The sequence below is a fragment of the Agelaius tricolor genome, unplaced genomic scaffold (assembly GCF_023055355.1).
Source record: "Agelaius tricolor isolate 1412-34295 unplaced genomic scaffold, bAgeTri1.0.p SCAF_4, whole genome shotgun sequence".
Lineage (NCBI taxonomy): Eukaryota > Metazoa > Chordata > Aves > Passeriformes > Icteridae > Agelaius > Agelaius tricolor.
The window spans coordinates 39,081,454-39,097,725 of record NW_027269264.1 but is presented as its reverse complement, the minus strand read 5'-3'; the positions used below and the strand labels follow the sequence as shown (position 1 = coordinate 39,097,725).

General features: G+C 36.4%; 1 protein-coding gene across 1 annotated transcript in view; it reads right to left on the bottom strand.

Annotated features, from left to right (window-relative positions):
- Positions 1-2,862: 2,862 nt before the first annotated feature.
- The window catches only part of ERCC8 (ERCC excision repair 8, CSA ubiquitin ligase complex subunit), a 29,708-nt gene continuing 16,298 nt past the window's right edge, over positions 2,863-16,272 (bottom strand). The window contains exons 8-12 of the mRNA XM_071425365.1: positions 15,174-15,277; positions 14,011-14,135; positions 11,368-11,565; positions 4,894-4,980; positions 2,863-3,225 (exon numbers count right to left, since the gene is read on the bottom strand). Coding sequence (XP_071281466.1) covers positions 3,157-3,225; positions 4,894-4,980; positions 11,368-11,565; positions 14,011-14,135; positions 15,174-15,277 — 583 coding nt within the window. The 3' untranslated portion in view covers positions 2,863-3,156. The remainder of the gene's footprint in view (positions 3,226-4,893; positions 4,981-11,367; positions 11,566-14,010; positions 14,136-15,173; positions 15,278-16,272) is intronic.

Sequence of the window (16,272 nt, the reverse complement as noted above, 5' to 3'; positions counted from 1 at the left end):
AGCTTCATTGTTTCCTTCGGCTAGAAGGAAAAGAAAACTCTTTGATCTCTTGTAAGAACAAATAAATTCTTCTCTATCTTTTGACACTTACTGTATCAAGTTCAAATAAAAATCTCTGCCTTGGCAGACAAAGAAAGTCTTCTAAGCAATATTCAATTCCCAGAACAGCCTGAAGAGATTAAATTCTCTAGAATCTAAGATTAGATTCGCTATGTTCTCTGATATGTATGACTAAATCCCAGTACCACTAGTGAGATAAGATGCAGTTCATTGCAGCCTAAGCTCTCTCCTTAAACTCTTAACTTTTACTGTTCTTAACAGCAAGAATCTAGCTATGAGCTAGTTGACTCTCAAGTGAATAATTTTATTTCAGTATGAACAGAGCACCCATTTTGACACCTGACTGGATTTTTAGATGTCTCATTTTTACCTGACCGATGGGTAAGGATGGAAAGTGTGATTAAGTCTATACCACTCTACTTGTTCCACTTTGGGTTCTGAAAGAATTTTGATACTATTAAAATACATGACATAAGCATATAAGCGGAAAGGCATAAACAAAGGGGAAAACTCAGATTTAATTTTAACATTTAACTTACACACAAGAAAGATATGGCAGTTGCAACTGATACTGTTGGCTTAATACCTAGTTCTTGGCAGTGAAAAATCATACACAGTATACCTTTACTGCTCTTTAAAATTTTTCATTCTGAAGACACCAACACTCAGTAATTAAGTACAGCTGCCATAGGAATGCAGAAGATATAAAATACAATTTTTTTCTAAAAAAAAGCTTAAATAAAAAACACAACTACAGAAAGAACTAGTAAAGAAAATAATAGCAAAAATGTCATTCCTCAAAGCAGAATTTTCACAGAAATTGGTGTTTGAGATGCTGGCTAGTACCAAGAGGTTGTAAAACTTGGAAACTAAACACTGCATGTCAGCAACTGCCATTATATAGAAGGCTTGCAGGTGCTGGGTTGTAGAATGTGTCTGGATTCTTGGCCACAGGAGAGTCAAGTGTTTCTCATTTCCCTTTTCAGAAACACCTCTCCTCCAGCAGAAGACAATAGTCAAGAAGAAGAATAATACCAGCAACAACTGATATCAGAAGAGGATTTGGAAGGACTCCTATGAAGAAGATATTAGTTGCCAGTAGGTGCAAGAAGCCCCCAAGGCAACTAATTTCTATTTTCAACTGTTTGAGACACTAAACCCAAAGGCATCTGGCTAAGAAGATACTTGGACAAATAATTCACAGCCCACCTCTTCTTGAGCTGAATCCTTCATGGTGCAGCTTAGGCAAAAATGGATGTCTAAAAATATATTCCACAATAGTGCATCAAATCTCTCTCCCAATGTAATCTGAGAAATGCTCCTTAGGAACAGCAACCAGACTGAGCCTCTCTTGACTTACCAGTAAAAACACTGTCCCCAGGAATTTGTGATGTCCAACGAGCTCCTGTGTTTTAAGGATCAGCCTTGGACACTTTTTTGCCTGAATAAGAACCCAAGTGCAATAATATATTTTCTTCTCTCACTTTCAAAGAAAGTTTCCAACCCAAAGTGTGGCCAGGATGGAACACTGCTATGACCAAAGCCCCTATCTTGCAGCCCTACAAACAGTGCTGCAAAGTGGGACCCTTTGAGCCCTCTGGAGCAGCAGCTGTGACCAGCAAAGCCCCTGTGAGTGGGGCCTCTCAGAGCCAGAGAACTCCAAGTTTCCTGTATTTGGAAGATCCCGACTCCTTGAGGCTCCACCCTTCACAAAGGCATCTGAAGTGGGTATTTCACTACTTTGAGGGGAATTTGTCACCTTGTACAGGCTCTTTGTGCTTGTGTGCATGCAAGTGTGAATATTCTGTACCAAGTGCACAAGAAATGCTGCTCCCCTAGATTCTCTAAGTACTTTAGATTTGTAAGTTAGGTCTGTAAGTAAGTTACTGTTGTGGTATAGTAAATCCTATATGAATCCTTTGCTAAATCATTTAACTTCAGTTATAAGTTATGTGGTATAGTTTTTGGTTTATTTCAGACTGGACTGATTGAGTCCAGGTTTTCATTTGCTTTTCCTCAGTGTACCCTTAAGACTGAACCTTGCCAACAAACCTTGTCCTGCTGTTGCTTTTATACTGGACCTGTTTTTACTGATGCTTAAAGCATCACCAGCAAAAAATAATCTGAAAATGTTCTTTAGTCTCTGTAGTGACAGACACTCCACTATGTCTGAAGCACAAACTAGCGACTGAGATGAGACAATAACACCACAAAACTCCTCCCTTTCAAAACAGAGCAGGCATTAGGACCACAAAATGTTTTAGATAAAAACAGTTTGGAAGGATTACATTCAATATTTTTAACTTGAAATGTGACCTATTCACTGCCTTGTACTGTACCTCAACCCTGCTTCTGTCCAGGAATCCTTCATGTTTGCTAAAGATGTGTGATTCATACATAGAAGGCCGATCTTAAAAACTACTAACAGGAGCAACAAAAACTCTAAACTAGTTTCTATTCTTCTATTCTAAGCTTTCTGGGGCAGAGTCAGATATTAGATAATAGGGTCACCATATAAATACTTGAATAGAGGATTCTTGCTATACCTCTTTCTGAAGAGAGTACCGCATTTATGGAAAAATATGCAAAACTGAAAATGCAAGAACAACAGGCACAAACATCTGTTGACTCCCACAGCACATAAGCACTTGAAAATGGATACAATCTGCTCCTTCAAGACACTGATAAAAGTAAGTTGGAAGTATTTCTGAGCTACCCCTCTTTCATGGAAAATCCTCTGTATCATGTGTCTTGGAAATGAATGTATTTTCTCCTCATGTACTAAAGATAACAGAAGCAATGTAATTTTGACTGGTCCCAAGGGCTTTTATTTTTTCTTTATCAGCTGTTCAACACTGAATAAAAATGCCAATGTACAAGTACAAAAGTCAGGAAGTATGAAAAAGTAATCCTTTGGATTTAACTTTACAGTGACAAAGAAACACAGAGAACAGTGGAAACTTATTTCTGAAAGACCTTGCTCTAACAGAACTGTACCTAAAATCCAGTTGTGAGAAATCCAACAATGTCCAATTCTGTAAAAGCCTGTGAATGCAGTGCCTGAATGTCAATTTTATATCAGCTCATAATTTAAATTCAGCCTTCATCATCGCTGCTGCTCCATGCATCTTCATATGCTGGATTTACATGTTGTTGAGGCAGAAACTAGGGAAAATAAAAATTCTCAGTGTTTTGCTTAATTAAAAATACTACAATCAAATAAGGGCAAAGCTAAATGCACTTTTTAAATGACTACATGTAGACAAACTATTCTTTCATCAGTACTGGATTATTTTAAACTACCTTTTTAGAAATTCTGCTGATTTGAGACATAATAAATTATGAAAAGAAATAGTACTGTATTTAATTTCAATTTCAGCATAAAATATCTGGAGGACTGACTGGAAGTATTACAAATATTTGGTACAAAATGTAACAAATGTTGTAAGGGTGTTTATTGTGTGCCACTGCTTTAATTTAGATCACAATATCCTCAGCCCATCATAACTTAACATTCAGTTTCATAGATAGAGGCAGCCCTGGCCACTATCCACATCCAAGAAATATTTCTCACCTCAACCCCACTAGGGTCCAACTAAAGGGTTTGTAGCTATGCAGTGCAGTGAATCACAGTGACTTAGGGTAAATTATTTTTCTTGTTTACTTCTATTCTGGGTTCAGATTCTGGTCATAAAAGCACTCAAATGCCTATTCTAGCACCTGAGACAAAACATGAATTAATGGCCTGTGGGCAGCAAAATAGCTTCATACAGAGAAATCTCATCTACAGCATTTGCAAACAGCAGCTGTAGCTTAACAGATTTCAAAACAATGGCATATATTACATACTGCCACTGTGTCAAATTTAAAGGAGCAATTCTAATCAGAGCTAAGTAAATAATGTTGTTGCTGTGGGTGTTTGTTTTTCAGACTAAGAAAAATCCAATTTCTTCACATCAAAATTATCACAGCAAAAATGTTAGTTTCAGGTCCACACAATTTGGGTTTAGGGTATCAGACCTTTGGAACTGTATTTTTCTTCTCTGCTTAAGTGAAGGATAGTTTTGAAATACAAAAGCTTACAAAAAGCAAATGTTACAACAATTTTATGTTTCTTATAATTTCTCCATCTAAAATGGAATGATGCTGAAATTTTAAAAACTGGAATTTTCACATGCTATGGGCCAAAACATTAATACACCCTCATTTTTCAACATCAGTACAGTTTGCCAGACTCTGATCCTGTGAATGGTTTCAGTTCCTTAAAATATAGACTTTTTGGCACTCAGGCTGTTCACTGAAATATTTCTTGTCTGAGAGAGAGAAAGTACTCTACTGGAAAATAGTCTTACATATGATCTTCCCTGCAATCACCCTGAATGTCTTGTCCCGGGCCTTTGATATTCACATCAGAAATATTTGTGTATGAAGTGTGGTATCCCTAATCTTACTAATTAATACACAGTATATTCTTAACAATTTAAAATACAATCTAGAACCTCTACAATTCCAAAACAGGACAAACTGCAGAAAGCAGTTTGGAAATGAAAGAAGAAGAATTTGAAAGACCCATAGTCAAATGACATGAACTACTTTTAACTAAGTAGGAAGGTAGCAGCCTCCAAAAGATTTGGCTAGACTACAAGAGAAAATGTTTTTTCAAAACCCTACAAGAATCAAAAGATTGCAGAGAAATAATAGGTGATTCTCCTCTTAGTTAGAAATTGTTAAAAATATTGGTAGTGAATCACATACTTCATATTGACTTTCCACACAACCTGCCCAAGTATAACAGCCACAAAAAAGTACAGTTCAAACTCGAAAATTCACTACCTTTTCAGAAGTATCATCAGGAACTGGCTCTCGTGGAGCTGGTACCCATGCAAGGATATTGCAGTCTTTGCTACCACTATAAAGTTCCTGTAAAAAAACAAGTGAAAGTTACTTTCACACAAATTTAGTGAATAGTGACATAGATACCATACTGGGCAGAAAAAAAGGTAGTGAATATTATTTAAAAATAAAGGCAAATAGTAAATTTCTAATTTATATTATAAATCTGGATAAGTAGTATTTTAAATAATATGCCAAAACAAAATTAATATGTTTTTACATTTTTTCCCAGATTGCTCACCAAAACAGCAAAACCACATTAAAATGAACTGTGTTGCTTAAATACATTTTTCTTCTTCCCTCTCTCTAATCTTCCAAAAAGATACCTATTTTAACAGTTAGGCACCTTAAGAGATTGTTTATGGACAAGTAAAAAACCTGAAAAAACCACACAAACAAAAAAAAGATAAATATTCTCTTATAATTAAAACCCAGGGATAAACTGAGAAGAATCAAGAATCTAGTAAGACACATCAGAAAAGAGAATATGTATGGAACAAACAAGTATTAAGCAAATATAGTTTCAGTATGCCTAGGGAAGGAAAAGAAAAAAGTAGAGTATGAGGCTTGTACCCTGTTGGGAAGGCATGGATCAGAAAGACTAATTTATTAATTTTAATATAAATAACTTTTGTAAGTTGTTATAGTAATGACTAAGGACTGAGATCCCATTGCACAAGGCGCCCTGCAACACATGGCAACAAACAGTCCTTATATCAAATAGCCCTAGGTCAAATATATCTTAATTTTCTTACTGTTCTTACTAAAGAACAGTTCTGTAGTTCTGTACTAAAGGAAATACAGACTCCTCTGTCACTCTAAGATGAGAAAATTTTGCTGGTGAGAAATACTAACACCATCTTTGCAGTAAGTTTTGCGCCTATAACACTTGCATTTTCCGACATGCTTAAATTAACAGGTATGAAGATATTCTCATATGCCTTCAATACTGAATTATATTCCTGCTTATTTTATGTTATGTCTGACAACACTTGAGTATTGTCATGTATTTAAACTTCCTGAGTGAGACATATGGGTTTTTTTGTAGTATTCACGCTCACAGTATGAAGAACGAAAGCCTTACTTTACGTATGCTGGTTTTCACACTTAAACTAGCAACTCTCTGCATATGTGCACTTTATGAGTATGTTGATTCAATGTAAGCTCAATATATTATCACAGGTCTGTCTTTGCAGGAAGTCTCCTATATAATTTATATATAATTAGAACTGCATGAATTATGTTGCCATACTTTTCAAAAGCTGGTACTATGCATGAAGTTGTTCATGCATAAAGAACATTCAAGATAAGCGTTTGCAATTTTAAGAGACATAACCATCCTACTTACCTTGCTTAAAAGAAGATATGGTACACCAAAGTATAGGTCAAACTCTACTTTATTCTGTCAGCAGTACTCTACTTGAGCCTTCTGTCTTTGATAGAATCTAGAATATCACTAAGAACTTCAAAAGATCTTTCTATGCCAAAATATCTCCTTATGAGCAACGTCACGGTGACATCTGCATTCTTCCATTTTAATCCTTCTTACCACTTGTCTCACTTTCTGATCCTGGTATGGCAAGATCTTCAGCTAATATCCACTGCATTAAGCAATACTTAAAATTAATTATTACTACCTGAACTGGTGACTCACACCATAAGTCAGTCAAAAGAAGAGCTAGTGACCTCTATGTAGAATTATGTCATAATACAAGATAGACACATATATTGCACTACAAACATGCTCTATGCATGTTTATAGTACAATATATGGAAAGACTGCAAATGAAACTTAATTTAACTTCCAGTTAACTTTATGTAATAGCCTACTACTGGATTTGCCAAATACCTTTGCAGATGTCACTAGCATTCTTGAGCAGTATGAGCAGCAGTATGATTTAAAATAAAAATTGCTTCCTGTTGCACACCTACTATTTTATGACATGTTATTCATACGTGACGATTTATGTGATTTCTTTTTCTGAAAGGGAAACATAGGTCTTGTTTGTTTATTTAAATCATTCTAAGCAGGCACACTGGTATCTAGTATGTTAGATCCAACTGTAAACATCATCTAAGATATTGCACAATGAAGATTTTCTCTTCCACACCACCCTTGAAATTACTGACCTCCTATTAAATTAATGCTTCTTATTAAAGGGCTAAATTCTGCAGTTCTTATTACTCAAGCAGTCTAACATCTTATTAACTTTATAGAGATATTTACGTAAGAACAGTACAGGCAAACAATAATATAGTGGATTTTATGGCTCTGTTCCTAGGATCAGAAAAGGCATATATACACACATTAACTAAAGCTCATACCACTCTCTGGAGACAGCTCTGTACTGCACCTCAAACATAAAAGGTATTTCACACAAACATGCTAATTAATTTGGATAAGAACAGATAAAGAGTAGTATAATTGAATTTCAAATAGCTAGCTGCTTGGTTATCAGTGATCACGTTTGATTATATGGTTCCAAGCAAACATGAGACACTTCTCATCTCAAATACATATTCATATATAAATTCAAATACATAATTGGTGCAAAGTTTAAGTTTCTTCTTAGAGCCTATTCTAGTTATGAAGTGAAACAAAGACAGCAATTAAAATAGAGTTAATGAACAAGAAGGACATGAGGGACTGACAGCAATCAATACTAATAAGGTATTCTGAACACAGTAAAAAATAGTGAGAAAAACCTAAGGACCAGATTTAAGAATGGGTCGGACACAAATCAGTCACCAGGGTTAAAGACAGCAGGAAAAGTTTATAAGACTGTTAATATGAAGAACACTTAACAACAACAGAGAATACTACATGGAAATGGCCAGAACTACAGAAAAGATGTAGATCTTGTTTCTCATGAACACAGAATAATAAAGTCCTATTAAGTGCTAACAAGTAACAAGAAGGTTACAAAGCCACTGCTACACATTTCAGCACTGTATACATCACAGATGTAAGCTATGTATACAGAAGAACCATCAAGGAAAACTTGCAGCTTGCTTAATTATGTTTTGATATGTATTTAAAAATTCCAAAGCTGAAAGTGAGCTGATATGCCATGCAGAAAGAAAAAAAAAGGCAGAATAATATAGACAAGAATGAACTGACATTTTTTAATCCTAAACATGACAATGGAAAAGATTATTGAATGATTAAGTTATTGTAGAGTTAAAATATAGATATATAAATATCACTCAAGAGAATTTGCAATAGAGCATGTTTTGTTAAGCAAAAGTGATTTTACTTAAAACTAGTAACAAAATACAAATGTACAGTTGGGAATAACTTTGCAGCATGTTGATTTAATAATACTTGAGAGAGTAAAATAGAAGAGGTGACTATAAATTTTACAAACAGTATTACATTCTCAGGAAAGAAATTTTACTGGCAAAATTGTAATTTCTATCAGAAATACATGAAGACTGATGAATGCATTTAGTTGTGTCAAGATAGGATAAGATACTTGGAAGTACATGTGTGAACACTGAAAATAACAGTAGCACTACCTTTGGTGTTCACATCCTGATTAGGATGTGTGGATTAGGCATGGCCTGGTTTATTGGTAGCAGGGGAGGGCCACAGGAGTAGCTTCTGTGAGAAGCAGCTAGGAGCTTCAACCATGTCCAACAGAGTCAGTCTCTGATGGCTCTGAAGATGGATATGCTGTGGGCCCAATTAGAGAGGTTGGTAATGCCTCTGTGATGACATTTAAGAAGAAAATCAAAACAGCACACCTTTTTTTCCCTGGGGTAGTGAGGCACCATGGATGCCACCATCTTGGTGCAGCCCATGGCTTCCCCTTGCCTGGCCCCTGCCCCTGGCCAGCTGTGCTGTGGGCAGGGAGGGCAGGGGCAGCAGCAGCTTCCCCTTCCAGCACCCCGCAGGAGGTGAGGCGTCAAACAGCGCCGGCGCCGCCTGCGGCAGCCACCACTGCTCACGTGGTGCCGGCCCGGCCACGTGGCTGATGGCACAAACATGGTGAACGACTCCCCAGCATGGAACCTAGATGAGATCAACTTCTCAGCACTGTGGGATCCTGCAGGAATCTGAATTTGTGGAACTTGTTGGCAATGGTACCTATGAGCAGCAGTTTTTCTTCTAGATAGAGAAGAGGAGGAGGTGAGAACATGTGAGGGAAAAGAACATGGTGACACCAAGGTCAGTGGAGAAGGAGGGGGTGAAGGTGCTCCAGGCACTGGAGCCAAGATTCCTCTGCAAGCCATGGTGAGGACCATGGTGAAACAGGCTGTTCCCCTGTAATGCTTGAAGTCCACAGGGGATGCAGAGATCCACCATGGGAAAAATGCTCATGCTGGAGTGGGTGGATGCAGAGAAAGCTGTGATCTAGTGGGAGACCTGTCCAGAAAAAAAGGGCCCCTGCTTCCAGAGACAGAGAGCCCTTGCTTCCAAAGTAGAGCAGCCTATCCTTAGAGGACTGCACCCTGTGGGTGAGTGACCCACACCACACCAGTTTTTGGGAAGACTGTTTGCCCATGGGAGGGATCCCACAGCATGGCAGAGGAAAGCCTCCTCTTCCTGAGTGAACAGAAGGTGACCTCCAGTGATGAACTGACCAAATCCCCATGCCCTGCCTCCCTGCACTGTCGCTGGGAAGAAATGAGGGGGTGAGGGGGGAAAAAAGGTGTTTTAAAGGCTTATTTTACTTCTCATTATCCTCCTATGACTCTGATAATAATAAATTTACTTTATACCTTTAAATTTGAGCCTGTTTTGCCCTTAGAATGTTTTTCTCCCAATCCTTACCTCAATTCATGAGCTCTTAGTTAATTCTTTTTTTCTCTCTCCTCTGCCTAACTGTAGCACGAGAGGGTAAGCAAACAACTCTTGTGGATGCCTGGTATTAAACCAGTGCCAAATCATGACATATAGCAATGTTGTTTCTTAGACTAACTATTTAATACAACTGAAAGCACAGCATTTACAAAAAAAGAAAACCCAGTCATACTTCTACAGTACAGAACTGAACTCTGGAAAAGGGTGCTTCTGAAAGAGAATCAGGAGTCACATCAGATAAGCAAATGAAGTTGATGACATCACAGACTTCTAGATACAGTGACTGATGTAGTTCTTGTGTGCATATGCACACATAAGTGATCCTTTACCATGGATCTCAAATGCTAAGGTAGAGACACCACAAGTAAAACATGTTTTACAGAGAGAGACCTAATTAGCCTCACCTCTTCAGTTTATCAAAAAGAGCAGCAAAGATAGCTTTATATAAACACACTAGAAGTTTTGTTGGGAAACTGTTCTTGAAAAGACAAAAAGCTTTTCAAGAACATTCTGGAAAAGATGTGCTTTAGCCACAATGTGAATATTGCAGTCAATGTATCTCACTGACTATTAATACCAGGACTGCCTTCCAGATCTAGCAAGGTTTATTAGCTTGAGGTCTACTCATGTCCATAATGTGTCCGTAATTTTCAGTGAAGTCTGTCTCAGTAATACAGTCTCAGTGATTCAATCAAAGCTACTGGACACAAAGCAGAAGCTACCAGAGTCACTTCTATGATGAGAGATCATAAAATGGTATCTACACACCCATTCTGCCTCAAGTATTTCTGCTGATACTCAGAAAGAGCAGGAAAAGAAGGCAGAGCTGGGACATGAAGTATGATCCTTAATACAGGGGTCAACTATGTAATGGCCTGAAAATCCATACTATCATACATTCTGCTCTTGGCACAATACATGCCATATGAACAATCTGTTCTAAAGTATCTCATAACAAATTAACTTTTGTTATCCTTAAGTCTTTTATTACAAGAGAAAAATACACCAGAGTGGGATAGGAAAAGGAAAAAAAGGCAGAGAAGAAAAAAAAAAATCTGTCAGTACCATGAGTCCCTGTAATGCTATGGTATTTCTCAGCTGAAATATTCTCTGATAAATTTAAGAATCTCACAATGTTGTCAGCACTTTATCCAAAGTGTAACTACAGGCACTTGAGCAAGATCCCCTTAGCAAAGTATTAGAGAGCCTTCTCAATACTCACTGAGAATGCACTAATGCACTTCACAGTCTTTCTTATTGTGATTAATGTGATTAATCTCTAAGAAAGATAACACCTCTTCCATTTTACAGAAAACAAAAGTCTTCACACATGTGCTTTATTAATGATTACACAGGCAAAAAAAATACTAAAGGTATATTGAGAAGTTACATATGTGAGACAAAACAAGCAGTGGAAGGAACCTAATCCAGAAAATGTCATCCCAAAAGCTTGACTAAACTCTTCCTGGATGACACGTAAGCCACTCCCTCTTATGATCCTTGATTAAAGCATATCCCTGAAAAGTGAATGCTTTTATAGTGCAAATGGTATGTCAATCTGCATAAATATTCCTGCCTGTCTGGAATACTGCTTGTATTTTACTTACCTGAAAATGAGGTTGAAATACACAGCAGTTGACAGTACTATAGTGCCCTCTAAGCATAGTTATCATTTCTCCTGTGAAAACTGTATAAACAGCAATGGTACTTCCATACGGAACAAAGGCAAATTCTGGATTACAGCCACAAGAGATGGTAAATTTGAGTCCTTTCCTACTTTCATTACAGACTTTCCCATAGTTTACCTGCAAAATGAAAGATCACATAGATTACACAGTCAGCTATTAAGTAAAACCCCAGGAAATTATATTAAAAGGTCAATTTTACTTCATGTTTAATACTCAATAAAATTAATTTTGGGTTATGTTAATAAATCTCGTGATATTTCAAAGTACAGATGTCTATCAAGATAATTATTTTTATGTTCAATAAAGTTTACTCTTCTTAATATCAATTTGGAACGAAAAGAAGGAACGAAAAGAAGGAACGAAAAGAAAGGCCTAAAAACTAGCAATTCCACACTAAGGAATAGGATTTCAACAGGCTGTTGCATGCCAGATCTGCATCAAGCGCCTAAACCCTCACTGAAATTAGACATGGTTTAGGAATTACCACCTGTTGTGGTTTAGGAATGGTATTTTCAATTCAGTACACTCGCTCTCCTGCCTTGGGTTCAAAACACAATAGGCAGAGATCATGGATTGAGATAAGAACAATTTACTAGAAATAGCATTAAAAAACCAAACAGTAAGAGCAACAATTAGTAACAAAAGGTATTAGTAACAAAAGGTATGAGACAATGAAATTATTTACAAGTTCAACAAAAAAGTACTGGACTGTTTTCTCCCAGGGTAGCTTTGATAGGAAAAATTTCTAAGAGCTTAATGGTGAGGTGTAAGGGAAGCCTTGCAAATTAAAATAGTATAAAAGCACCTTATTAACACCTGTACTAATGTCTCAAACTACAGTTTCATAGTTTCAAGCTGTTGACAAGTTTTATACAGATAAAAATCTCATAAAAGATTGAAAGTGAGGTTTCCAAACATGTTTGGAAATATTCCAGTTGGCTATATCAGTCTAATTAGGTTCTATCAAACATCAGAAGTATATTTATGAAGTGACAGAGAAATATATTCATGGAAACAGTATAGCCTTCCTCGAAACAAGTTAATTAAAACAAAGCATTACAATTTGAACTATTTTTTCATGAAGAAAATGCATTGTGTTAGAATATTTACACTATGAACTTCACAAATTTCTTAGCTTATAGTCAAAAGATTTCACAATTGGAATTGTTTTCCTTCTTAACTCTAGGCCTTCAGTTTTAGGTGGGGAGATTTAAGATTAACACAGAGAGCTTTGCTAATATTTTACACAACAGTGACATTGCTAAAAGAAAATCATAGGTATGGCTTTGTTTCTATGCTTTTTGAAAGATATAGAAAAGAAAGATTTAGGTCAAAAGGGTGGGCTAGTCAGGGAAATAAAAGGACTATGGTGTAAACTTGTAATACTTGTACATGCATTCATTTCTTTGCTGATGTCTTAAAATTATTTTAAACAATACCTCTGGGCAGTGTGTGAAAATACAGTACTCTGGACAATACAACTCTGAACTTTAAAATGCAAAGCAGGGTCAAGCTATTCCACACCAGATTAGAAAACTGTAAAATAGCCTATGAAACAAGTAAATGAACTAACAGGCACAGAAAAACCAAAATCCAGTGATCCAGCTGGTAAGAGGAGAGTGAACAAACTGCATTATCTACTTTGGTGGTGGTGATTTGAAGACGGGAAGATGTTTGTGTATGAGGTGCTGAGAACAAGCTGGCGAATATGGGTAGGATGGAGAGAAATCTTTTTATTTAAATATCTATACAGAATTATTTTTGCTCTTTTCAGAAACTAAGCAGCACAATTAAAAGATTTCTGAGGTATAGCAAAATTTATTTCTTTCCTGATAGCAATGACAGACCATAATTACAGCTGACTAAAATTCCATGGACACTGACTTACCTAGTTTGTTCGTCTTTCAAAATTAACAAAGAAAACTATTTTCTTTACTGAACAGAAAAATAAAACAAGAACCTTCACCACAAAAAAATCCAAAAGCCATTGAAAAGACTGCAATATCAGTAGAGGTTTAGCACATTTCCCACCCCTCATTCCTGCTGCTGTGTGATTCCAACACAAATCTGGAAGAATGGATGAATAGATATTTTTAATACTGTCATGCAACTTCACAGGAGAGATTCCACAAAAACAGAAAGAGATTTGCAAGAAAGCCAGGCAGCCAGTGAAACTCTCAGGTATGGCCAACTGCTCTATGGATAGTACATTGGCAACTAATAGTTTAAAAAACCCCGAAACTTTCTACCAACAGTCATGGCTTATTCAAGTTTTTATTACTGTATGAAATATTTATAGCTATACTCTCAAATTCATGAACTTAGAGTTACCATATTAATTCTTTAAGTAGATTAGGGTTCTTCATACTCTTTTTCTTTACAATAAGTAGAAGAAAAGAAGTCTGAAAGAAAACAATGTTCACCAAATGATCTAGTGATGAAATTAAGCAGCTACATCCTTTATGAAAGTGAAATCCAAGTTCTACTGCCAAGTGCAAAAATTATAAATCTCTTAAAATTAAATGAAAGTAAAAATGCATCTGAAGTGCCTTGAAAACTTACTAAGGTGTTTTCTCCAGTGGAGCTATTCCAGAGTCGCATCCGATCATCTGTACCAACAGTTAGCAGGTGAAGTCCATCATTTGTATAGCATAAACCATTAACTCTCCCATTGTGAGCAGTGTTTGCTGCCAGGGAAAAAGAGCTGTCTCAGGTCTCTAGACAAAAGTTACTACTTTGCATATATTTTTACTTCAATGTGGAGCAGTGGCAGTGCTGTTTGAATGGTAACATTAAGTTAAAAATAATTTAATTTTTTGTTTATAAAAGCATCTGGCCTGCTTACAGCCACCAGCAGTGCTCCTCGGGGTGCAGTGCAAGGGCCAGTTCTGTTCAATCTATCATCCAGTTGTTGATGCCCCCAACCCGTCAGCGTTCCAGAGGCATTTGGACAACACCCTCAACAACATGCTGTAGCTTTTGGCCAGCTCTGAAGCAGTCAGGGTAAGGTCTCTCTGTACTATACTGCAGTACTTAATTTAGACATACCTTCTAGGTAGAAATACGACTGCTTTTTAAAGATTTTATTAGAAAATAATTATTACCTGCTATTGGTTTAGTTCATATACATTTCAATAAATTAAATACCCTAGCCTATACAATTGATATTTGAAAACCAAAAAATCATCTTGAACCTGTTTGACAAATATAAAGTTGAAAAGAAAGATGTTGTGATCGAAAAAGTCAACATGTTTTTCAAAGGAATGTATGAAATGGCACTAGTTATCTTTGGAGATACATCAAATTTTGGTTTTCATTAAACAGCATTTCTTCTTTTTTGACCAAGTACTAGCTTTCTTTAGAAAGTTTTCCTCTCAATAATTTTTCAACTTCAATCAATTTTGTATTTACATAAAGGCTAATCCACAGCATAAATGAATTCTTCCACTCACAAAAAAGATAACAGAATTTTCCATTTTAGAGGAAAGCCATTAAGAATAGATACACTGCTATCATTTAGGCAATCTCTCTAAACAAGGTCCCAAACAACAAAAACTGACTCTATAACAGAAGTAACTGAACAAAGCTGAATGGCCTCTGTTGTGTACTAAGTAACAACTGGATTATCACTACTCCCATTGCTGGTCTTAGTATTCAAAACATTAATGAAATATAAGAATTACTTTAGTTACATATGAATTACCACCAGTTATATTTTGTATTACCTGCTTCAGAAGATGCTTTGGACTTTTCTCCATTGTACTGATCAAGTGTACTCAGACATCCAGAAGCTCTCCTCACATCCCATAATTTTACTCTACCATCAGCACTAAGAAAAACAGATTTGCTAAAATTAGGGAAACTGAATGCACTACGGTTCAGGAGCTGTCTTTGGTCAACACACCTGGCATTCACCTTGGTCCAGCAACTGTTCTCAACCACTCACCATGTGGGCACACTCAAGTCAACAGAATTCCATTAAAAATATTTTAAGGCAGACTTCAGACTTTCATTGGCACACTCAAGTCAACAGAATTCCATTAAAAATATTTTAAGGCAGACTTCAGACTTTCATTTTCATGTGTTAATAACTCCAGCTGGTATACTATCAGGACCTAAGAGTGAATAATGATCTGTAACAAAATACACTTAGCTCTTTGATTACAACGTAACACCCTTGCATACACACATAGCCTGACAATAAACTTGCTAAATCTTCTGTTGCCTAAACTGTAACTTCAGACTCCAGCACGGTCTGTAATAGTGGTCTGAGAATTTGGGGTTTTGTTATCACAGATCTATTGTATGACTGGTACAAAAGCTGTCTACAAGCAAACAATTTTTCATCTGCTACAACAAGACAAAAACAACAAAAACCCCACAAACAAACAAACACAAACAAAGCAATCCCTAAACAACACACTGTTAAAACATTTTCCAACTTCGATAAGCCTTTCAGAAGCCTGAGTTCAGAAACCAAAAGTTTGAGAATCTGGTAACTTCACTGAACTGATAAAACTGCCATTCCACTAAACTTATGAAATAGCTGTTCTTCTCTGCAAAAGAAAATAAAACCATGGCATCTAAAAAGTGAGAAGAAAAATGTCACACAATAATCAAAAGCTAACATGTGAAAATTATAGAATAGCCAAGAGGATTTTTTACATTAAAAACATCTGGACAGAAAACAAAAAAAAGCCCAGGAATATCAACATACAATCCATATTCACTGAATTACAGTCACTTGGAAAGTTACATCAGCTAAGCTACCCAAGTTATTCTTTTTGACATAAGTTAAGTGTCATTACCAGAATGGTAATTTGA